This window comes from Centruroides sculpturatus, unplaced genomic scaffold (genome assembly GCF_000671375.1).
Source record: "Centruroides sculpturatus isolate CEXI.00-Female unplaced genomic scaffold, Cexi_2.0 scaffold127, whole genome shotgun sequence".
NCBI classification, from domain to species: domain Eukaryota; kingdom Metazoa; phylum Arthropoda; class Arachnida; order Scorpiones; family Buthidae; genus Centruroides; species Centruroides sculpturatus.
Window position 1 is genome coordinate 767,867 of NW_019385000.1, and position 25,843 is coordinate 793,709.

General features: G+C 30.3%; 1 protein-coding gene across 3 annotated transcripts; it reads right to left on the bottom strand.

Annotated features, from left to right (window-relative positions):
* Window positions 1–51: 51 nt before the first annotated feature.
* LOC111633198 (major centromere autoantigen B-like) lies at window positions 52–24,360 on the bottom strand. 3 transcript variants are annotated; one of them, XM_023377730.1, is made up of 7 exons: window positions 23,744–24,360; window positions 13,528–13,584; window positions 13,372–13,455; window positions 13,221–13,283; window positions 10,676–10,759; window positions 521–588; window positions 52–446 (listed from the first exon to the last, which is right to left on the bottom strand). In XM_023377730.1, exons 1-7 carry the CDS (start codon window positions 24,208–24,210, stop codon window positions 196–198), a joined length of 1,074 nt encoding a protein of 357 aa, XP_023233498.1. In that variant the 5' UTR covers window positions 24,211–24,360; the 3' UTR covers window positions 52–195. The 3 variants fall into 3 exon arrangements, with proteins under 3 accessions (XP_023233498.1, XP_023233499.1, XP_023233500.1); XM_023377731.1 differs by lacking the exon at window positions 13,221–13,283; XM_023377732.1 differs by lacking the exons at window positions 13,221–13,283; window positions 13,372–13,455.
* Window positions 24,361–25,843: the final 1,483 nt, after the last annotated feature.

Genomic DNA, 25,843 nt, shown 5'->3' on the forward strand with positions numbered 1-25,843 from the left:
TTCCAGCTTTAAATTATCAAAAAATTAGAAAAAAAAATTTTAACTTTTACATGAATTTCAATGTCATGATAACATTTGAAATGTTGCTGTTGTTTTAAAATGTTAAAAGAATAAGATTATTCTCACTGATAAATCATTATTTGAGATGTATGACAACAATATTCAAATACTTGTGATTCTTGTGTCTATTAAAGGTCATGAATTTTCTTCTACTGCTTCACGAACCATTCTTAATATTTTTTCTTGAAGACGAAGCCTGACAGAAAGAGACAACTGTTCAACATAAGGCACTAAACTTGCAAAAAATGTCTCTGTAGCACTTAGCTGAGGGGGAAGTGCTAAACTTCTAGAATTTTCCATCAGTGTAGCTAGAAATTTTTCATCAATACTGGAAAGTTTTTCTCTATGCCTCAAAAGACATAAACTACTACTAATTTCAGGAACATCTGAAAAAAAAATCAACATATACTTAATATAATCATAATTTCAACTAATTAATCAAATTTTATAATTTACTGACTATAACTTGATGTCTGATTAGAGCTGTCTGGTAATATTTCTTCTGGATCACTTAAGTCTTCCAAGGACCTTTAAAAAAAAAAATAATAAATGCTAATAATTATCTAAATTCAATTTTATAGAATAAATATTCAAATTATTTTTTGTAACCTTACAAGATCAAATTTTGAGATGATAATAAGCCAATTAGAAATAAACATGCCAGGCTACAATTTTTAAATCATATTTTAATTTAAAAAATTGCAAGACTTCCAGTGCAGACTGAAAGTTCATATACAGTTAATCCAATCTCTGGCCCCCAAAATTTCCATATCTGATCTCAATTTTCATGTCTAACTCTGTTTTCAAGTTTAAGCAAGGACATAAGGAATCTAAAAATCTGCAATTTGAAAATTATTGATCTACATACTTTATGAAAAATAAAACTAGATCCTCACTTTCATGAATTCATTAGTTCTTGAAAATCCATTATGTGAGCTTTTCTATCAGCTCATCATCATAAATTACAGTTTTGTTATTGAAAATATAATCTGAATTGTACAACTTTTAATTAAGATGGCCAACAAAAAAAATTTTGACATTTCATATAATCATAACAGAACATATATCTTATCATAAAAGTAGGGTGTAATTCTTTATAATTCTTAAATTTTTCAAAGTTTCTTATATGAAAAATAATTGGTCCTACATAAAACAAACAAAACAGCACATTAAGTAACTGCAATTCTCTGTTTCTCTCTAATTACAAAGGCAACATTTAATTAAAAAAAGCTATAAATTAACTTAAAAAAAGTACTTTTTCCAAAGCATTTAGGCTTTAGTTTTTAAGGAGCAAAAGAAGAAAATTTTTAATTAAAAATCAAACACCACATTACAGCAATTAAAAAATAACAGTAAAGCAAAACTTACAGAAAATAAATAATTTATTTAAGAGCATACAATAAAGACTAAATAACGCTAGAAAGCATATGATGCATTCAAGTTTACCTACACAATAAATATTGCAATCATGAAATTAATAAAGCTTATCTGTTTTTGACAAGACTATGTCTTGTGTAGTGTTAGGCACTTGTATTGTTTTATATTTTTTTTTTTATATTTTGATATGTGTGTGTTGTTACGCCTTTGTTCGGGTTCTCGTGTTCTTTGTCTGTTCGGTTCAAATATTTTGTATCGCGCGCCACCTTATGGTGGATTTTGTAAGTGCCATGATTGGCCCCTTTGGTGACCACATGGAGGCGAAGGGAGGAGCTTGGAGAAAAGGATAAAAAGGGGTGACCAGTGACAAGAGGAGAGTTGGTGTTTGGTTTTGGGCTGGTTCCTGTGTGAAGGCTGGAAAGCGAAAGGAAACGGACGAAGGTAGTCGGAAACCGAACCTGCGAAGGACAGAGAAGCAGTAAGTTAGAACGGAGTGAATAGTAAGTGAAGCAATCGGTTTACATCGGACTCGGCGGACTTTAGGGAATTGTCTGATTTAGGTCAGATAATTGAACACCGTCAACCTGTTGTTCACAACCCATTATTTCGATCCGAGGAGAGAATTTCTTTTAGTTGCCACGTGGTCACAACTCCATTCGAACATCATCTACTTACAAGGGAGACGACTAGATATGTGAATTATTGTGGTGCGGATCTGCAGTGTAATTCATCTGTAAGATTTCCGTGAGCGATTGATAACGGGGCTCATGAATATTGGATTAGATTGTAATATCGGGAATAACGGAGTTTACGTGAGTCTGATGCTAAAAAGAGAAATTAATTCATGTCTGTTGTATGGTATTAGTTATATATAAAGTTCTTTTATCCCAATTCGTTGTAAAGTCCTCACTTTCTTACTCACATCACGTTCTGGATCACCTTGGTGATCCTTAGGAACTACACTTGTTTATAAAATCGTACTGCCTGATGTTCTTATCAGCATAGAGGTATGAAGGAGTACATGTTGAGAGTTGATATTTGGCACAGAGTATTAGGTGCCCAAATCATTTGCGCATAAAAAATCCAGACTCATAGGTAGTCAGGGGACCGAGAATTGAGTCAAAATAAAATACAAAATGGCAACCCTCTTCTACAAACAGGCAAAACAGCCACCTCACCCCACCAAAGTCAGGTAGGGGAGAGTACCACCAGCAGTCATTCTAAGAAGTGAACTCTGACCTTAGGACTGAACACATAGTTTCTTCTATGTTAAATAAAATTTGTAATCTAATTTTGTAATTTTTGGGAGTGCTTCAAATATGACGTTAAAATGGTTTTATGTCGTTACAAGTGGGTTTTTTTTAACATTATCTAGTATAGTAAAATTGTAGGACCAATAAAAATTTGACGTTATATTAGGGTTGTCGTTGCATTCGATGACATTATAATTGGGTTAAACTGTATATTGTTTGTGCAAAATAAAAAAATAATTTCAGACGATACAATAGCCACAATTATTTTTTTCAAAAACAAGAACTTTTCGTTATGCATCGACAAAAATTCAACCCAGGCCTACATGCAACGGAGAGAAATTTTGAAACTAGATAGGTTAACTTCATAGAAGATGCATCGTGGATGTGGCCAGCGAAGTTTGAACGATCGCACCCAAAAGCAGCAATATCAAAGAAGATAGGAGAATGAGAACGAGACCTGCCTTGAGCATCAAAGTGATTCTGTCTCCGAGACATAGTCTTGTCCCAAATACTGTTTTGCCGTTTTACTTGTTCAAACTACTTCCAAATCAATGAAACACTTTACTTTTAAAAAATAGTGTGTTTTGAAAGTAAAGTCCTTTAGCCAAAATTATAACAGAAATTAAAATTGCCATACTGACATTTCTCTAAAGCCAGGTTTTTTATACTTACATTCCACTTGTATGAAAAAACATATGTATAAATAATTCATATATAATTTTTACCTACAAGTATCTTAAATGAGTTACTTTTTACATATAAACCCAGCTTTACAAATACATATCTTTTAGATTATTTTTGATATGTAGATGACATACTTGTCTCATAGCTTGGAAAGGACATTTTAATTCTTTTGAGCAGACTTTAGCTTCCATTAAAGCATACATTACTTTCTCCAACAAGAGAAAAAAACAAATTCCCAATAAATTTCTTGAACTTGCTAATACAAGATACCTTAACCACTGTTCTCAAGATCAATCTCTCCTATTCTGGCATCTACTATCATCTTATATTCAAACTCCATTAAATCACATAGTTCCCATTCCTATTAGTTACACTGATCTTGAATGTCAAACATGTTTGCTGTATATAACATCTCCTAAATCAAACCTTGAGTAGTACAGTACATTTAATTAAGACATCATCTGTTTTCCAGATACATTTTTGCTTCTTCAGTGTAAGCCTTATGTAGATGCTACTTTCTATTCCATTCTTAAAAAAAGCATTCCTTTACACTTCAACAAAGCAACTATTAGAAATGAAGTTGAATATCATAAAAGCAGCCTTGCTTGCATCCAGATACATATAAGCTAGTATTTTTTGTACGTTAATTAAAATAAATTCAGCATGCTTTATTTCCAAAAACAAAGTTTAGCTCTGGTCAATGATTTAAAGTCATTTTCCAAGATATCTTCTACCTATAAATCGTACTTAAATACAATTTGGACAGCTGCTTTGTTTCCATCATTACAAATAACTATAATAAAAAAATAGATTCTTTGAGCTTACAAAATTCCTTTTGTCAGTGCAACAAATGACTATTATATTGAAGCTAAAATGTTAGTGATACAAATCAAATAGAATGGAGCATATGGAAGATATAAATGCAAAGAAAAATAATACCAAGCTGACAATCCTTTCCTAACAAGATAATGTTAAAATGTATAGCAATTCCTAAAATACCATCTTTTTCTATAAATAAGTCAAAATATAAATGTATTATTTATGATTTGGAATTAGCAGTTGTCAATTGTCCAAGGCAACCAAAATTTTATTTGGAATACCAAATATATTATTGAAGTGGTCCAGCAGGTAATCTCATTTTGTTTTCTCATTTTTTCTAAACTTTTTCATACTTTTTTATGTTTTATCTATTAAATAGTAGTAAGTATTCTTTTAGAAATAATAATAATAGCAACCACCAAAAATCTGTTTGAGACATCAAACTCTAGGATGGCAAATCTAATGTGGCTGCCATAGAACACAAGAGCAGGAAGTATGTGAGAAGGGAAAATATTTATGATAACAATTTATATTATTAATAACAAATACAATATTATTAATAACAATTTATGAATTAATAGTCATTTGCAGGGGTGTCTGCAGAAAATTTTCCAGGAGGAGGGGCAAAGCTTGGAGATAAATAATTATGTCAATAAATTTTTATTTAATAATTTTAATTTTTGAGGGGTTTTTTCACAGTAGATTATAGAATATAGTACAGTCGACCCCCCCTATAACACTGTTGATAATTCCATTTTTACAAGTCACTTAGATTTTACAAATACGCGAGCCATTCACAGCCCAGCACACATATTTGTAAAATCTAAGTGACTCGTACAACATGGAATTCATATAAAACGGAATTATCAACAGTGTTATAGGGGGGTTGACTGTATTGCATAAACACAGAAAGACAAACAAAGCAACCAATGGTCAAAGATGTAAGATTACATATCTCAATAATTTTTATAATTATAATCTGTGGAATTTTTTACTTGATCCAGAGAGAGGCAAGTGTCCAGTTTGCCATTTCTGAGACACTCATTGTCTGATCTGCAAAATACTGTTAAATTTAAGTCTTTAATAATTACTAGTATTATTACAGTAAAACTTCTCTAACTTGAAGCTCCAAGAGGCAGGAAAAAACTTTGAGTTACAGATGATTCAAGTTAGAGAACAATAGAGTAAAAAATGCCAATTCTAAATAATTTGTATTTTTACTTCTCTTACTTTCTATAAAAAATCTTTTAAACAACCCTTCAACAAAATGATCAATGTAACTAATGGAATCTGAATAGTTTTGCAGGTACAGGTTCCTGTTGAGATAAAGTGAGAGGTCCTCTTGTTTTGGACTGGAAGTTGTCTGCAAATGGGTGTTGGACAGTAGATACAATTTTAACTGTCTGAAATTTCATAAAAATCTGATAATTAGGATTACTTTGAATAGAATAAATATTAAAATTTGAGTCAGGAAAGTTGAAGTAACACAAATCAATGTCGGGATCATGAAAAGTTTTGACTTGGAGAAAATTCAAGTTAAGGAAAATCAAGTTGGAGATGTTAAATCCCTATGCTATTCTGTTGAGAACTACCAAGTGCTTCATTTTGTTCAAGTTAAAAAAATGTTTGAGTTACAGACAATTCAGTTAGAGAAGTTTTACTGTATATTGACTATTATTCATTAATTTAACTCACTATTGCATTTAAATCTAAATTTGATTGTAACCAAAATAAAATGTTTTCTAAAACATGTTACTAAATTTAAAATGCATTTTTTAAGATTAATATTTTGTGATATTAAATTAATTTTGTTTTTAAAAAATAAAACATACAAGAAATGGCTTATTTTTGCCATGACTGATACTTTCTCTGAAACAGACAAGTTTTCACTTTAATGATTGAAATCAGGTGCTAATCCTGATTAATAAATTCTTTAATTCATTTATCAGATTCTTTGGAAGTATAGTCTATTTTACTATTTTATAGCAATTTTGTGCTTATTTTGTACAATGGAAATGCATTTTGGGCTATTTGCCTCTCTTCAGTCATTATACAAACTGATAAAACTGAAATGATATTTAAAAATGAGTACTGGAGTATTTAAACAAAGTATTTAAAACAAAGTGGTAAAACTGTAAAACATAAAAGTTAAAACTTGCCAAAAAGGGTAGAAAAACACAGAAAAACATTTTTAATCCTAATTATTATATCTTTATTGTACCTGCTTAATTAATATCTATATTTTCCATAATTTTTGGTTTCCTATTATTGAATTTACATATAACTACATTTTTTTCTTTTTGTTTATAAATTTAGTTACTGTAACATACTGTTCAATTTTGAACTTTAAATAGCATTCTAATGAATGCTATTTAAATTCAAAACTTTATTTTTTGATGTTTAAAACCTGAATAAGTCTAAATGCTTAGGTAAAATTTTGTTAATTTAAATCCTATTTTATTAAACATTGCCTTTGTAATTAGAATTGTGATTACTTAACATACTTTACTAAATGTGAAGAAAAATATTATCATTATTTTTTACTAAGAACTTGTAGTTGCATACATGGAACAAGAGCTTTAAAAACTTGAACTGATGAAATTTGAACATTGAATGCTATTACAAATCGAATTTAGCAACTTTCATTGGATACATACTGGCTCACATTGACAAATCATAACAGGCTTGCCAAGCTCTGGAAACAAGTTTCTCATGGCTATAATTGATACAATTACCCTTTAATGTAACTTTTAAAAAAATCATATGCATTCATCATCTAATTAATACAGTATATCAAGTATTTGATGTACAATTCAGATTTAATCAGATGTTTTGGTTAAACATCAAAAAAGGAATAACCAAATATTCATTGCATGTTTATATATATTTAAGATTATTTACTACTTAATATTTATTATTATTATTATTATTTTTTGAGAAAAAAACAGTATCATCTCTTCTACTTTCAACCAAATAATGAGGTTCATTTTCACTTCAAATAATGACTAATAAATATTTCAATAATTTTCAGTTCAATAGCAATAAATTCTTTCATATTTTTTTAACGTACAGTAGAAGCTCCATATTCATAAGCACTTTTTGTTCATGCATTTCACACATTTGCAGTTTGGTATTTACAGCTATTTTCTATATTGGCAGAGTTATAATCTTCTTATTCACAGAAGGATTAGCAAAAGTAATGAAACAACAGATAAAGAAACAATTAAACAATTTTTGATATTTTTATCTTAAGTACAGTATGCATTGAATTCACTTTTTCAACATGCAATTTGTAGTTTCTGGAGTCAAGACACACACTTATGTGGATAATAAATTTATATATTTCTAAACCAAATACTTAAACAAGACAATAGCTATGTACTGTACAGTACATTTCAGTAACAATCCAGCAGGGTAAAAAACGCAGTTCAAACATTTTTGGCTTACACCAAAGGCCTTCCTCAGAAACAACTGAGTTCTGAAATGGAATGCCAACATAAATGAAACAAGAGCTTTAAAAACTTGAACTGATGAAATTTGAACATTGAATGCTATTACATTGTTGAAATTAGAAACTTTCATTGGATACATACTGACTCACATTGACAAATCATAACAGGCTTGCCAAGCTCTGGAGACAAGTTTCTCGTGGCTTTAATTGATACAATTACCCTTTAATGTAACTTTAAAAATTTCAAGGCCTCCATATCGCCAATGTGTTTGACTCTTGCTGTCATCCTGAGAAGAGTGTCAGGTTACAGCAGAGGAATCACTTCTTTATCCAAGGTGTAAACAGAGTAAACAGAGTGGTAGTTTTCCTGTGTGCTACTCATACCTGTGTTCTTTAACCAGTTTCAATAATAACCTTTTTATTGAGCCAATTTATACTAAGTCCTTATCACACCTATTATTTGAAAATGCAAAGGATCCCACCAACACACACAGAGCCCTTGAAGTGTACAAAATTCCAATATGGGACAATAGGTGTGAAAGGGACTTAGTATACATTGGCTCAAGAAAAAGGTCATTATTGAAATAGGTTAAAAATATAGCACATAGGAAAGCCACCACTGCCCTCTCTGATTATACCTCAACATTTTTTTAAATAAAATATAGAAATAATTTCTATTAAAAATTCTAAAACCTATTATTAAGCAAGCTCATTAGAAAAATTAAACAATTTCATACCATTGTTCTCCATTGTGCTCAACAAGAACTAAAATTCTTCTCAGATGAAGAAGTGATTCCTTTCTGCAACATGACACTCTTCTCGGGACAGCAGCAAGATATGAACAAATTAGAGCTATTAGAGGCTCAGGAAATTTTTAAAGTTACATTAAAGGGTAATTGTATCCATTACAAGCATGAGGAATCCATTTTCAGAGCTTGACAAGTCTGTTATTATTTGTCAATGTGAGCCAGTATGTATCCAATGAAAGTTGCTAATTTTGACAACATAATAGCATTCAATCTTCAAATTCCATCAGTTCAAGTTTTTAAAGTCTAAAAATACACCTTAGAAATTATTACAAAGATTGCTTTTAGCCCATGGTAAAATTAAATAAAATAAAATATCTACTAATGTGAGGTATGTAATGGTATTTAATGTAACACCTCAGAAGCTGGAAAAAAGATATAAATACTCACAGAAACCTTCCATATTGGTTCCAGCAAATTTTTTTATTGTTTTTTACATTCAATCTAATGTTTTCAATCATTTTCAGAGATCTTTGTCAAGTTAATATACTGCTCCATAAATCTAATGTTATTTGAGCAGCTTTTTTTTAAAAAATTGAACATTGTATGTGCCACATGACAATATTCAAATTCAAAACATAAATGTGACGTATATAACAATGAAATATGACATAATAAATTTTTTTTTAAATATGCACATAACTTTCCATAATATGATTGGAGATAGACTAGAAAATTTTTTTTTTTTAATGTTGCAACACACTTATTAATGACTGGTGACTGAGGTGACAAAATTTACAACATTGTATTAAAGTTCACTACTGTCAGAGGTAACATGACTGCTTGCCACGCTTACAATAAATTAATATTTTCTTTACTATTAATGCAATTTCTCTTGAGTATTGCTTTATAAATTTTGATAGTTTCTATTATTCTTAGCTGTTGTATATTGAAGGTGATGTGGAAAAGCTTAGCATCATCCCAACACAGGAACATCCCAGATGCACTAGCAAATTGGGCCAGAGTAGTGTTATAATTCATTTTTGAGATGTTTTACACATGTTCCCTTACTCTGATCATTAATGTTCTATTAGTTGAACTTATGTAGACAAAGTTTCAATTGAGCCTGGTATCTAGTAATGGAATTTTATATACACCTGGAACTACACAATATATAGACACTGAACACACCTTACACACTTTTCCAGCAATTAATTTTTGATTAAAACTAATGTTTTTGCCCTGATTAATAAGCCTTCATCAGATTTTTAAACATGATGAAGGCTATTTATAAACTAATCTGTGTAGTTCATTTTGTTTAAAGATTTTAAAGAATTTCTCTGATTTTAAGAGATTTTAATAAACAAAATAATCAAAATAACCAGGGGACAGCTTTCATCAAATCTACATTTTCCAGCGCTTCTTTTTAGTAGATAAAAGCAATATCACCCCAAATGAAGGTATGATGAATGCAAAAAAGACGTCTGAATGTCACAGTTCCTTTTTTAGAAATTATTTGTAATTTTAATTGGATATATATTTTGTGTTTTTTGAAAGAACTTTTTAAACTTCTGGCAACAAGTAGCCTAAAAGGAAAGGTCAGTTGCCAAGAATGTGTATTATCTGGAACACAGAAATAATAAATGGTGATCCCTTTTTGGACAGACTGTCTTCAATTTTATTAAAAAATAATCTCCATCTGACAAAAATTTACAAACAAAATAATATTTAATAAAATTGCTGCAAGTTATGAAGACTATTGAAAAACATGTTTCTGAAGTATAATTTCAAAATTTTAAGAAAATAATGCATTACATAATACCTCATATAAGAGTCTTAAAATATCAAGAGGAATAAAAGAATGAACATTAGGAACTGTTGTGATTTCTAAATAAAAGAAAAACCAACAAATTAAAAATTTTAAGAATAAATAAGTACATGTAAAATAAGTAAGTTACAATAACATTTTAATCTTTTAGTTTACAATAAAATAGAATTTGTTTTGTTTTTATATTGAAATATGATTTACTTTCTATATCATCTATTTTTCCAATCTCCTAACCTTACTGATTCAACATATTTTGCTTTGACATATTTGTCTATTTAGGGTTTCAATATTCACAGCAGTTTTGCAGAATATAATGTTCCATTATCATGAAGTTGCTACCATATTAATAATTAATTAATTAATTAATTAATTAACAATTTTAAAAGAATTTTTACATAACTCAAAAGAAATAAAATTTATAACAAGAAAAGTTAAAATTTTAAGAATTTTTGCTTACATTGAATTATTTTGAATGTTTAATAAAATATCAGGTTCACCATCTTCATCTGGTGAATTTTCTTGTTTTATTGGACTTGTGGATCTGAAAAAAATTGATTTTATTTTTTAATTAAATACTATTTTTTTAATTAAATTACTTAATTCAATAAAATAATTATTTCCATTAGCACAACTTAATTTATTAAAGATGTAAAAAATGAGGTTTTGATGATGATCGTAGTAAAAAGTTAGTATAATCAACTAAAATTTGGCTTTGAATTTAAAAAGACTATTATAGCTATATTATTTATAGAATAACATTATATTTGTACAGTGATAGATAATTATTCTCTTTCAAATAATTATCTCAGAATATCTATAGCATATTATATCAAGAATATTTATGAATTAATTACAAATTTTGTGTTGTGTTTGCATAGAGACGTGCAATAAATTTTATTTTATTTAAATAAAAACCACTCAAATCTTTAAATATACACCCACAACTACCATAAATGATTGGGCTATCTCCAGTTTAATCTAAATTAATTAATTAAATATTATAATTATTAATTTTAATATGAGATAGCACCTAATGCCTCACTCTAGTGCCAAATTCATTTCTAATTTATAATCATTATATCCAAATTTAGCCCAATCATTTACGGCAGTTGTGGGTGTATATTTGCTTAATATCGGGTTTCAATTGGTGTGTATATTTGCAAATCTTTAAAGTAAACTTTTGTGTATATATAGGAAAAAACTCAGGAACAATAGAGGGAGTAAAGAAAATTTAATTAAATTACACATTGTTCATAATTATTATTAATAATAAATTATAGAAATTAATTTGATTAAGTTAAATTAAATGTTTATGTGGTCTTAAAGGGAGAATTATTCATCAATAAATGAAGTTATGGATAAAGAAAACATTTGTTTTAGTAAACTTATTTAGAAGAGAGCTTTGTAAAAATATTTTATTTAGTATTTGCGTTACAATTTAGCTATTATTGTAATTTAACATTATATAATTGTTTTTGATATTAAGAAAATCCAAAATTGATGCTACATAAATGTACAAAATAAAAATATTTATCAATTTTGCTTTCCAAATCTATAAAAATGCTACTAGGGAAAACAGACTTTTCTTTAATAACATTTCAATATATATAATATAAATACTTCCAACAAGTTTATTATGTTTATCAAGCATAATAATAAAAATGCCTAGCATTTGTTAAAACAAAAATAAAAAGAAAACATAAAAAACTATTTAAATTATTACTGTATTTTAAAATAACATATAAAAAAACTAAAACAAAATCATATATAAAAAATATAGAATAAAACAATAAGCAAACAGCACAAAATTACAAAATATTCTAATAACAATAAATCAGAATACTAAATATTAATATATAAATCTAATGTAAAAAAGCATAGATTTCCATTTATTTTGAAACAGACTGAAAACAAACAATTTAAAAATTTAGTTGTTTTATATCTGACATAATAAGAAACATATTCAGCAATAAGAGTGAAACATCTAGTCATCTAATTTAAATAAATTTTGAAATGTACTTTCATTACTATCATTTTTGTCATGTAAAGCTTTGTGAAAATTAAACTGATAAACTTAGTTTCCAGCATAGAAACTTTCAGGAAAAAGCAAAATCAGATTTTTAGCAGAAACTGGCTGATATCTTAAAAACCATTAAGTTTAAGAAAATATAACCTATTACAAAAGGTGTTTATTTTGTCATATACAATCCATATTATGGCTTAGAGTACTGCTTATAATTTAAAAAAAAAAAAAACCTATTTTGTTGTCTGATAAAACCTGCTGATTTTCAAGGTCACCCAACATCAGTAAAATTGTTTCATCTGCTCTATAAACTTGGTAATTAGTCCCATTTTCCTATCTCCAATGGTAATAGAAAAAAAAAATAATAATGCCACAGTGAATCACCCTGTTTATTAAATATTGTTATACTTTTTAATTTATAATATTCTATTATAGACTCCAATTTTATATTTTTTTATTATAATTTTATTTTATGATAGACAATTATATGTTTATCATTAAAAAAAGTTAATATACCATAGAATTATGTTTCTATTACTTGTCAAAAAATATCAAACTTATGCTATGAGTTAACAGTTTTGTTAAATAATGAAATTGCAAAGGCAAATTTCTTAACCAAGAGAAAACAATTTATTCATCTCTTATATTAGAGGAGAATACAAAAAGACATCTGATATCAAATTTTTGTAAGAGAATAATCTAAAGAATTAACAAAATAACAACAAGGATTTATATACAATTTGTTGAAATTATATTTAATTCAAGAAAATGCAGAAATGATAATCCTATGATATACAATAGCTTGATCTAGTTTGACAATGTAATGTTCATATAAATACAATATCTATTCTCAAATGATAATTGTTTACGTACACCAAATCTAGTTCTGTTTTTATTAAATGACTTTATACTAATTATCACCAAAACAAATCTTAAGAATTTCTAATAAAACTCAAAGTATATTTATATTAAATCTTACATTATATTTTCTTCATTAGAGTCATTACAATTTGCATCTTGTTCTGACAGATTTATCACTGACCTAATTTATATTTCAAATAGAAATATATTACTTTCTTTACATAATTTTCTTTTTATTAAAACAAAACAATAAATAGTAAAATTCTTACATTGAATTACTCTGCAAATCAATAAAAATCTCTTGTTCATTTTGTTCTGCTTGCTCACTTTCTGGTTTTACTGTACTACTTAAACTAAAATAATTTTGTATTTTTATTTTATAATTAACTTAGAAATCTGAATTATTTAAAAATAATTTATCTTACATTGACTTCATTATCTCTGTGTAATCAGTATAGTTAGGTTCCTCTACTTCTACAGATCTGAAAAATGCAATGAGAACTTTTAAAACAATTAACTGCATCATATTAAAAGCATATTTATCTTTTAAATATTTATAATTAAATCATGAAAATAAAACTGTAAAATTATTAATAATCATGTTTTATCATCTCTCTATACATATACATATGTATATATACACATATATATATATGTATATATATCAAATGATTATAAAATAAGTTTTCTTATTCCAGAGTCTCTGGAAAGGAGATGAATAGAGTATCATTGTGAAAATCAGTAGGTATTTACCTAGAAAATGCAGAAACAATTTAACAAAGAAAGTTCAAATTTTTACCAATTGAATTATGACTATTTACAAAAATTTTTTTAATTTTTCGAGTCTATCTTTCATCTTTCTTGTGGAAGTTCATCCAGGCCAATATACTGTTACTTCTGTGGTGTGTTAAAAGGATGAAAGATAGACTCGAAAAATTAAAAAATTTTTTGTAAATAGTCATAATTCAATTTTTAATTGAAAATATCCTGCGTTGTTCATGTTATCATGTATGCTGTTTTGCCTTTCTTCTCTAGTTCTGCTCTCGATCTGCCAGCAATCAGCATCATCACGTCATCTGCATATGCTGTGCATGAATTCTGTCCAAAGCTCTCCCTGAGAAAGGCTTCAAAAGTTAAGTTCCAGAGCAGGGGTCCACACACAGACCCCTGCGGACATCTTCTGGTAATATTCTTATGTACTTTGTGCTGGCCATATTTTAGAATTGCTTCTCTGTCTTTGAAATAATTGAGAAGAAGTTTCAGTAGATTTTGTGGGCATTTAGCATGACGAAGTTGTTGAGTCACTAGGGGCCACCAGGCACTATCAAAGGCCTTTGAAATGTCCAGGCTGACCCCTAGGACGTATTTATAGAAGGCTCTGTATATTTTTGAACAGCATCCTCTGCAGATTTCTGAGGACGGAAACCGAATTGGGTGTTGCTTAGTCTGTGGTGATGTTCAATGTACCATTCTAACCTGTTTTTGATAAGTTTTTCTAATATCTTGCCTAAAATAGGTAGCAGAGATATAGGTCTAAAATCACTGTTCTGTCCAGGCTTAGGCACAGGGACAATCATTGCCTGTTTCCAGGCCTTTGGAAAAACAGAGTGCTGCTGGCATCCATTGTATAAGTCAATTAGATATGTTGGTATAATTTTCCAGAGGTAGACTGCTGTTTCAGTATTTATTTCATCTGGACCCGGCACCTTGTGTTTATCCAGTTTGGAGAAGGCTCTATCTACTTCCTCCTTGGTGAATGGCAGGGTATTTTCAGTATTTATAAGTTTGTCTTTTTCTGTACAGATTTTACGCTGCCATTCTGTATCCTCTTCGGGATCATCATTAGGGCAAAATGAATCCAACTGGGCAGCCATTGCCTGAATCAGAGATGGGGGTTGTCACTGTCGTTCTTATTAGTCATAATTTTAGTTTTATGCAGCTTGTTACAGCACATTTTTGTAATGTATCCCCATGGATTTTTGGAGGTACCAGTGCAAAATTCCTGCCACCTATGAAGTTTTTCCATCTTAATAGTTTGTTTATAGATTCTTTGAGCATTAATGTAGTTTTCTTTACGTTGTGCCCGATCATTATCATTTTTGCATCTCTGGTAAATGCGTCTTAATTTCCTTGTTTTCTTTCATAAATCACTAAGTTCATGGGTCCACCACGGGACACTACGCTTGGAGAGAGTTTGTTTGGGTATAAATGTTTCACAGGTACTACAAATAATTTCTATATTATAGTTTATTTGACTTTCGGCTTCTTCATTATCCTCAGAGTATGTATTAATCAAGTTGTTATCCAAGAACTCTTTGATTTGGTTCCAGTCTGCTTTGTTTGATGCGAACTTTTGCCTTGGTGTACATTCCAGAGTACATACATTTAGAGGTCCAATCAGGTCGAAGGCAATATGGGCATGATCACTTAAAGAATCATCGGGCAGAATTCTCCAGTTCAATACTCTGTTGAAAAATCCTGAGCTGCTAGCTGATAGCTCATCTCAAGGGGACTCTTGGATAGATGTAAGTGTCGTAGGTGAGAGGGGGTTATTAAGGATCAAAAGATTGTTATGATGAAAGAATTCCTCTAAAAGTCTACCACGCCTATCCAGACGCTCACTTCCCCAAGCTGGGGAGTGCACATTAAAGTCTCTTGCAAGTACAATGTGTAGTCCATGAAAAGTATCAATGATGTTTTGAAGTTCAGATAGGAAGTCATTGCTATCCATCCTCCCCAAGAAGTAAACATTGAGAACAATTATCCTTTTGTCATGTATCATAAATTCGATGGTCACTATATATTCATTACTGAGCTTTGAGTGGAGTAGAATTGAAAGGCTGGTGTTCAGAACAAGGGTGACAGCCCAAAGATACTGTCTGGGCTGTGCCCTTTAAAACTGGGCAATAAGTAGGAAGGCATGAGGGATTATGTGCCCGGCAATATAGCTCCTGAAGTAACACCAAATCAAAGTATTTCAATTGATCAGCAAGGAGAGAAGTAGCAGAAATGCTTCTCTGTGTGTTACTCTGAAGGATGCGTAGTTTATTACAGATCTGTGCCATAATCGGTTCTACTAGAGATGAGTACTTTGACACATTGATAAGACGGACATTTCACATCATGAGCATTGTGGTTGTAGTTCCTTGCTTTGGCTAGTTGGCAATTGCAGCAGGTGGGTTCTTCACCTCAGTTCGGGCAGTTGTGGTATAGATGGTTCCCTGTGCATTGGCTGCATGTAAACTTTGATTGTGTACAGTCTCTAGTAGTGTGATTATATTGGCAATACTTGTAGCACTGCAGGACCCGACAAAAGTCCGCAATCCTGTACCGTGTACTGCCGTGACATTCTTGAGTCTGTGGTACTTCCGTGGGCTCAGCAGCATTTTGGTGGTGCAAAATGGATGTTTCAGCAGGACTCAGCGCTGGCACACAGGGCGAAGAAGACTCAGGAGTGGTGCAAGGCTCATTTTTCTGATTTCATCTCGTCTGCGGAATGGTCTGATTTCATCTCGTCACCGGATCTGAACCTGATGGACTACAGTGTGTGGTCCATTTTGGAGGCTAGGGCCTGCACTAAGCATCACAAAAGTTTGGAGTCGCTGAAGCAATCCTTGTGCTGGGAGTGGGACAAACTGTCTCCAGAAGAGCTGCGGCCCATCGCCAAAAATTTAGAAACGTAGATTATTTCAAGATGTGTGGAAAGAAAAGTATGGATGTATCAAAAATGGTAAAAAATTGTTATGTGCTTTATGCACAGATGTAATTACTGCCAGAACTTACAATATTGAGCAACACTTTTCTTCAAAACATAAAAATGTGAGTGAAATGCCAAATAAAGAAAAATCTGAATACACTGCTAAGCATGTATTAAATTTTGGAAAACAAAATAAATTGTTAAAGAGTTTTGTTACCAGTCACAATCATGCTACATCTTCCAGCTTTGTTGCAGCTCTTAGCATTCATACCAGCAGAAAATTGTTTGCAGACAGCAAATTTTTGAAAAACACATTCATAAACTGTTCCAAACACTCATTTAATGACTTGCAAATAAAAAATAAATCATTGAAAGAATTAAAGAAATGCCAATGTCAGCTAGAACAGTTCAGCATTGCATCGAAGATATGGCCAAAAATATTGATGAATAGATCAAAAATGATTTGTTATCTAGTGACATAATTAGCATTATACTCAATGAAAGTACCGATATAAATAGTATGGGTAGGCTTGCAATTGTTATTAGATATGCATCAATAAATAGTTCAAAAGTCAATGAAGAACTTTGCGGTCTTGCTTTATGAATGGCATGAGGAAAGGCACTCTGACATTTTTTGTCAAGTACAAGAGTTTACTAATTTCAAAAATGGACAAATATTGGATTTAAAAAGTAAGTTGTTTTCCATAACAACTGATGGTGCTCCAGCTACAAGAGGAAAAACTGTTGGATTTGTGAAACTACTGGAAAATGAGCTTGGTCCCTCATTTTTATCGTTTCATTGTATCATACATGAAGAAAATCTATTTGCAAAGACATCTATGCAACAACTTAAAGATGTAATGGAAAAAGTTGTTAAGACTGTAAATATGATAACAGCACAATCCCATTAGTACACAAGCACTTCAAAGCTTTTTTGACAGAAATTGAATCAAAATATGGAGATTTGCTATTATATTCAGAAATATGATGATTAAGTCAAGGCAAAGTTCTTAATAGATTTGTATCGTGTTTTGATAAGATACAAATATTTCTTTATGAAATTGTTGAACATGATCTCGGAATCAATGATAAAGAATGGTTTTTAAGACTTTTGTTCTTAACAGACATAATGAACCATTATGATGATTTCAACCTACAATAACCACACAATTTTAAAAATGTACGAGGAATGGAAGAGTTTTCTTCAAAATTAATATTACTTGAAACAGACATAAAGAAAGAATTTCATTTCTTTCCCTTGTTAAAAGGGCAGCATGAAAAAGAAAATATCAATGAGAGCAATCTTAATATGTTCAAAAGTTGGATTTTGTGCATTAAAAGTGAATTTGAAAGTCAATATCAAATTTTTAAGAAGCACGGCAAAATGTTTACTTTTATAATAAAGCCTGACAAAATAGAAGAAAATGTTTTTGATTTGCAGTATTTTCAATATCTTAAAGTTGACAATTTTAGTTTAGAAATGATTGATTTTAAAAGTTTAGTGTTATTGACAGATAAATTCAAGACAGTGCAGAAAGATTTGGAAAATCAGATGATTATGATCTTTCCATGATATCAACATGTTGGGCATCACTTCATAGAAAGTTTTCATCTTTGAAAAAAATTGGCTTTGCCATTTTGTCTACATTCGGTTCAACTTATAAATATGAGCAAATATTTTCACACATGAAATTTATTTTAAGTAAGAACAGGAGCAGCTTAAGTACCAAAAATTCAGATGCTTGTATTCATCTTAAGACAACTAACTATAAGCCAGACTAAATCGACTAAATTGATGTCACAAGTTCAGCATCAGGGGAGATATTTATATCGAAGAGAAAAATAAAGGTCATTCAGCTATGTTTGTTTTTATAGTAATTAGAACTATAATTTTAATTTTTACGTTTAAAGTATATTGTAATTATTTTCTCAATAAAATGTATCTTATTATTCACAAAAAAAAAAAAATAGTTTTAAAGTGAAAATATGACTGACCCAAAATGTGTTCTTAATACACACATTTTGGTTGATTTTGACCTGCAGCCATAAAAGGTTGCCGACCCCTGCACTGATCGTAGATTAAAATATGGTTTAACTGTGTATCTACCATAACTCTACACAAAGGGCTAGAAGCAATTGTTACCTGAATCACAGCAGCCATAGCTGGTTTACTTTCTTCTTTTTACATACTCTAGAAAAGTGTCTTCTCTTTCTGCATTTGTTAACAATTTTCATTTCAAGCAGGACACCTATTGCAAAGATGATTCATATAACCACAATAAGGGAACTTACATTCAGTAGCAACCAATGTGTACAGGGAAAAAGTAATATGTTCAAGATTGTTTAGATCATCTTGCACAGACTCTTTTTGAGTGGAAATCCTAATACATTTACCATGCTAGTATTAGAGAAAAGTTTCCAACTGAATATAAGCAGATACTTGGATACATGCAAATTCTAAAATACAGTCATGTGACAAGGCTTACATTATGACTTTCTGAAAGATGCTGATAAATCTAAGGGGATTTAATGGCATCTTCAAATCCAGCACACACTGTTATATAGGAGTCAATTAGGAAACCAACAAAATTAACAAGAAAAATAAATTTACTCGTGTTGTCTATTTCTGTTGACAATACGAAATTCTCAAAAGTTCACTACTAATGAGACCACTGTTGAGAAGCACTGCTAATGTTCAGGTCAGTATTAAAGTGTTCAGGTTTAAGTAAATCATCCATCCTATGTAAATTCTAGACACAAATTTTCATATATAGAAAGATGTGACTTTAACAAAAGGTTTTATTCATGTGTAAAAATACATTATAAGAACATGATGGCTGCCAGTTCAAATATCATGGTTTTAACTCTAAACATGTCAGAAAACATGCAGCCACACTGTGACAAACTACAACAGGTTGCAAAAAGTACATCATTGAACACAATGGGGATGAAGAGAATTAAGGCATTACTACTACATCTATGTGAACTTTTTTAGTAGTATTAGAGGCATACAAATTTGTTCTTATAAGCCTACTTACTAGTCATGTGAATAAACTATTAACAATATCTTCAAACCTGTTACTGGTGTGTTCTCCCATGACGATTCACAACAAAAAAAATATACAGTTCGTTGTGAGTCATTGTGGGAGAACACACCAGTAACAGGTTTGAAGATATTGTTAATTTACTATACTCCAGTGTTAAGTAAGTGATTTTGGAATAAACTATTGATTAGAAAATATATGCAGAATTATTAAAGTCATTTCTTTATTGTCAAAGAGGGTTCTGTAAACTATTGTACACATAATTAATTAATTAAAGAGGAAGAAGTTTCCCAAAAGTACATTGTACACAACAGGAAAAGAGAAGATCAAAATTGGCTCAAAAAAACTATACATCTAGATCAGGGATCGCCAAAGTGGTCTATATCGACCCCTGAGGGTCGATATAACATTATTGGGGGTGGTCGACGAAAAGACTAAAACTTACAAATTTTGAACCGAATATTGCTAATCTTGCTAAGGTTTATCAAGCTTATCCGTCTTATTGATTGTCAGTTACAAAAATTATTATTAACATATGTACAATAAATGTAAAAAATGTAAAATTAAAAGATATATATAAAAATAGTAAGAGGTTTTTTTTTGCTTGTAACAAATTTTTTGATGGGGGTCGATGTGAGGTTTCGAAAAGTTGTAGGGAGTCGACGATCAAAAAAGTTTGGCGACTCCTGATCTAGATAATGGATAGCCCAAGTAAATGAATATTTGCAAACCACACCGGAATAATGATAACACCACGCACAGAAACGAATAACTGGTGATAAATAAGGTTAAACATCAAACAACAAATGTTTTCTTAACTCCTTCCAAGTTCTTCCTCAGATGTTTAACCTTATTTCCCACTGGTTATTGGTTTTTGTGCATGGTATTACCAAGTAAATAAATATATCATTTAAGATCTATATTTATAATCAATGTATCCATATTTGAAGATAAATAAGCATATGACAGTGTTTCACGTAAAATAGACATTTAATGAACATCATAAATCTAATATTTGTATTCTATTATTGGATTCATCTAGTAATATAAAAAGTATATTGTATGTGAAAATATTGCAAAATATTTAAAAACAATTTATTTTTGGTTATATCAATATAATCAAAACTAGAACCCAATTTGTTTGTCATACAGTATATCCAGAAACCAGATTATTTATAGGCTATAACTGAGCTAATTATTAAATAATTAACTTGATTATAGTTCATAAATAATCTGGCTTCTAGACACTCAATTATGATAACTTCTAACAATATAACTCTTTCTAAATATTAATTAATTAACTGATACTAGGAAATCAAATGCCAATTTTTTCTTTGCTAGAAGTCATAACTTTATACAATAATTAACTGAACATAATTCTACTGTTTCTATTAATTGAAAAAGTTAAAATTCAAAAAATAAACCACAAACTTCTTAGTATACAGTATAACCAAAAATACACAGAAAAACAGAGAAGATAAGAAAAATTGTGAGGTAGAATGAAAGTTTTTACTTAGTTATTCACGTTACTTTTTTATTTCAGCTATCCTGTTTTAGATATTGTTTTGTTTTTAAAAAATTCCAATATCTCTCTCAATGCATCTCAAGTTTACTTGCTCATATGCATAATCATATTGATGAAGTTACTGGAATTGTATTCCATAAAAATAATTTTTAGTCCTAATTTCAATTAATAAATAAAAAAGGAAGTGTTCACCCATAATAAGTTACTATGATAAGTTTTTCAGTAACGTATTTTCAAGTTGTAAAACATTATGTAAATTAGAATGATGTCACTAATGTGTATAAAAGCTGATTCTAACACTTATCTTAACTGACTAATCAACAGAGTAAAAAAAAAAATAATAAACAAAAGCTGAAGATGTATTGTAATTACTTATTATTATAGATTTTGGTGATAAGTTGTTTTTCTCTGATTGGGTTAACATTAGTTATAAGTTTGGTGTTCTAAGTAGTTATGTTATAATAATTTTGATTAATAATGTGTGAAAAAATACTAATATTTTTGTAGAAAATCATGCCAGTACTTGCATTTACTTTTAATAGAATTTCTTTCACAAAGACTTCTGGTGTAATTTGGTTAATATCAAAGTATTTCCAAGCACGTTTCTCTTCTTAACCTTGGAATATAATGTGATTTTATTTTATTTTGACTGTTGAATTATAGGCTTATTTTTGTAATTATTTTTGCACTTATTGAAGTTAACACTTTATGGTTTGCATTTATTTTTGGAAGCTTGTATTTTTTTTTTTTTTTTGAAATTATTAAAAATTTACATTTAAAATAAACTTATATATAAATCAAAGTTTTTTTATTAAAAGAATTTAATAAGGAATTATAAATTTAAAAGCAATATTAAATACTCTGATTTAAAGATACCTCAAAAGCTGGAACTTTTCTTTGCTATAAGAAAGCCCACCTTCCTTTCTCAGCAAAAGATTTTTATTATAACACTACTGTGAAACAACAATTTTTATTGCAAGTATTGAGGTGAAAGTAATGATTAAGGTGTTTATTTTTCAAATTTTATTCTGTACATTGACAGGAATATTCTGAAAGTTTTTCTGCCATTACTTATAGTTTTATTTTTAATGTTACATGATATGGGAGTTGTCTAGAACAGTGTTCCGCAACCTTTTTCTACTTGCGGCACACCCATGACTCAACACGGCACACCAAAATGTTATTCCCCTCAAAAACGTATGATATGATACTGTTAATAGAATTACGTAATGCCACTAACCTATTATTATTGTTATTAAGCAAACATCAACACCTGTGAGCAATTTTTTTTTTACATATAATTTCTTAGAATACATAAAAATGTGTGGCTTGTAATAAAGAATAAACAAATATCATCTTATTTCATCAGTGCTGCGGCAGAGAGTGAAATACAAGCATAAGTAACACAACAACTGTGATAAAAATATATAAATAAAATTTGAAATTAACAGAATATGTAAAAGTTCACGTCACACCTTTCACCATGTGACGGCACATCAGTGTGCCGCGGCACACCGGTTGAGGAACACTGGTCTAGAACAATGGTTGGCAACCGATGGTCCGCGAGAAAATTTGGGTGGTCAGTGGTGAAATTTGAACAGTGATCAACCAAAGGTTATGCGAAATATTAGAAAAGAAATTAAAAATGCTTAGTTGCTTTTTTCACTCATTGGAGTTTTTTATTTGAATCTAAAACCAAAACCAAAGTGACTGTTATCAATAAATAATGAACAATAAACAATATTAAGAGTGCGATTGTCGTCCTTTATGGAAAAGCACAAAAAATCCATAAACTTGTTTCAAACAAGCAGCAATGAACTTTAGGCTTGCATTAATTTGTTATAATTAAACATGTGAGTTTCATATTAATATAGTAAAATTGAACTTTTCTGATCATTATTCTACAGATTTTGTATCGTTTAAAAAAATTCATGATAATGGTCCACGGGATTCAAAATTGTGACTTTAGTGGTCCATGAGGTGAGAAAGGTTGCCAACCACTAGTCTAGAATACCTATTAATTTTGTTTTATTTCCTCAATAAAACAACTCAAAAATAAATTTAAAATCACAAAATCAATGATTCAACAAATTTTACTTCTAATATTCTATTGAAATATTTCTCAACTTTATGAATTTTTAATATTTTAATTTATTTATTGTATTTCTCACAAATAACATTAAATGATACTAAAAGCAATATAGATGATTTTAAATATGTAAATTTAAATCAAATAATATAGTTATATATGTCTTTGCAAAAAAATAATTGTCTGTAGCATTCTTATTTTTCTAACAGTCATCAGGCATGAAATTAGTCTTATTGATTATAATTTTACAAGTGTGAAGTAAAGCATGGAAACAATAAAAACTTACCCAGCAACGGATGCAGATCCAGATGTCGTGACGTCATCATGACGATTCTTCTTGATCAAGGATGCATAAAGAGCATTGCGCTGCTTAAAACGATCTATCCAGCCGTTAGAGGCTTTAAAGTCATACATTCCTAGTTTGGTGGCTATATCTAAAGCCTTCTCCTTTAAAAGATTGCTATTCATGGGAAGACGATGCTCTTTGGCTTCTTTAAGCCATTCTGTCAGCACGTTCTCCAGCTCTTCATAAGGAGTCGTTTTCATCTTCTTTCTCTTCTTAGCGTACGGACCACATTTAGCCGCATTTTCTTCGATAAACTTTCTCTTTTTAATGATAGTATTTAAAGTGGAAGGTGGTAAACCTAAACGATTGGCCAAGCAAATTTTAGGGCCCAAATTCGCATCCACTTGAGCCAGAATCTCTAGTTTATCAGTCAGAGTTAAGATTTTTCTCTTTTTTTTGCTCTCCATGCCGGACGAAGCAGTATAAAACTGTTCGCTTCTATTCCCTGTTGCAATTAAAATGATGCGAATCGTTTATTTTACGTCATTGCAAAACCGGGGAAGAGCGCACGACACCTCGATTTTGCCACTCTCGACACCTCGTTTTGCCACTCTCGACAACGCCATCTTTAATATGGCTACGTTCATTAGCAAAAGTCTCATCTACGAAACTAAGCAAATATTTAAGTAAGTAAAAATAGTGTATAGAAATATCATTATATAATATGTTATCTGCGTAAAAATGAGCGGAAGCAAGATCATTAAACTATTGTTTCTGACCCCGTTATAATGATTACGCTTTTTTTACTGTTTTTGTCCTGCAGACACTAAGAGGGCCTGTTTTTTATCAAGTTCGTCACAGGTTTCTAAGCTCAAATAGGGCAACCGGTTGGTGAGGTACAGACCACTCCTAAAAAAATCCTGAATTTTTTGACCTGACAGGAGTTCATTTATTAGGCCGGATGGCCGAGTGGACAAGGTGGCAACCTACAGCTTTGGGAAACCAGGGATCGAATCCGGACGGGTCGAAAAAGCTCCAGGAATTGTGCAGGTGGTGGTTCGTTTGGATATGTCAGGCCCCATTCCTCATTACCGGGCCGAACCCATAATGGGCTTGCTAAAAGAGGCCCTCTTGGTGTCCACAGGGCGGAAAGAGATGGGAAAAAATTGATATTTTTTTCCAGATCCACCAGCGCGGTAGTTTGACACCTTAACTGCTCGGCCATCGGACCATCAAGTAATGATCATGCTGTAAAAATATACAATTAACTCTGTCACAAAAAAAGTTAGAATGTAGAAAACTTTTAAATTTCAAAAGGATAATTCAATATAAGATATAAAGTCAACAATTTTCTACTTAGAAAAGAAACGAAAAAACGAAAGAGAAGATAAACAGAGGAAGATACTGTAATGTTCGCTAAAAGAAGAAAAAACAGATGAAACGAAAATATTTTGGGGACTATGAGAGGTTTAGAGAAAATATTAGAATTGAATAAATTAGTAGTCTATACACTGAAAATAGGAATATAATTATTATAAGTGAAAGAAATGCTACAGAATAAAACTAAACTAAAAGGGTCATACAAGAAAGACATCGATATCAAAATGGATATAAAAATAATATAGATAAATAACAAGCAGAAATTTCAATAATTTACTTTAAACGAGTGAATACATTTAATCGCTTTAAAGCAGGTGTTGGCAACCTTGTTTTTTTTTTTTATTAATTCTAGAGAGCTCATCTGAAATGCGTCACGGGCGCCGCGTTCCCGACCCCTGTTTTAAAGTACAGTATACATATAAAACCAAAATAAAATAAATAACCGACGTAACGAATATACATCAGGCCTATAAATATATCAAAACTCAATTACAACTCTGGATGACCCAGTATCAAATCTGGGAGGTTGAAACACCTCAGAAAGTTTTAATAGGCAGTTAGTCCAGAATATGTCTGGTCTTTTCAGGACACACCCTCGATGTAACTCATAATGGATATGGGGGAAAAAAGGCCTTTTTAGTGCCTATAAGGAAAATACCGTAAATTAGAAATAATGTTGATGACGCATAGAAATGAATTATAAAAGAAATGTTAAAATAA

Excerpts from the sequence above, each read along its gene's own strand:
- LOC111633198 (XM_023377730.1), bottom strand. The coding sequence starts at position 24,210 with ATGGAGAGCAAAAAAAAGAGAAAAATCTTAACTCTGACTGATAAACTA. Across the intron at positions 13,585-23,743 it reads GGATCTGCATCCGTTGCTGG|ATCTGTAGAAGTAGAGGAAC; the intron begins GTAAGTTTTTAT and ends TGCATTTTTCAG. Across the intron at positions 13,284-13,371 it reads GATTTGCAGAGTAATTCAAT|GTCAGTGATAAATCTGTCAG; the intron begins GTAAGAATTTTA and ends AATATAAATTAG.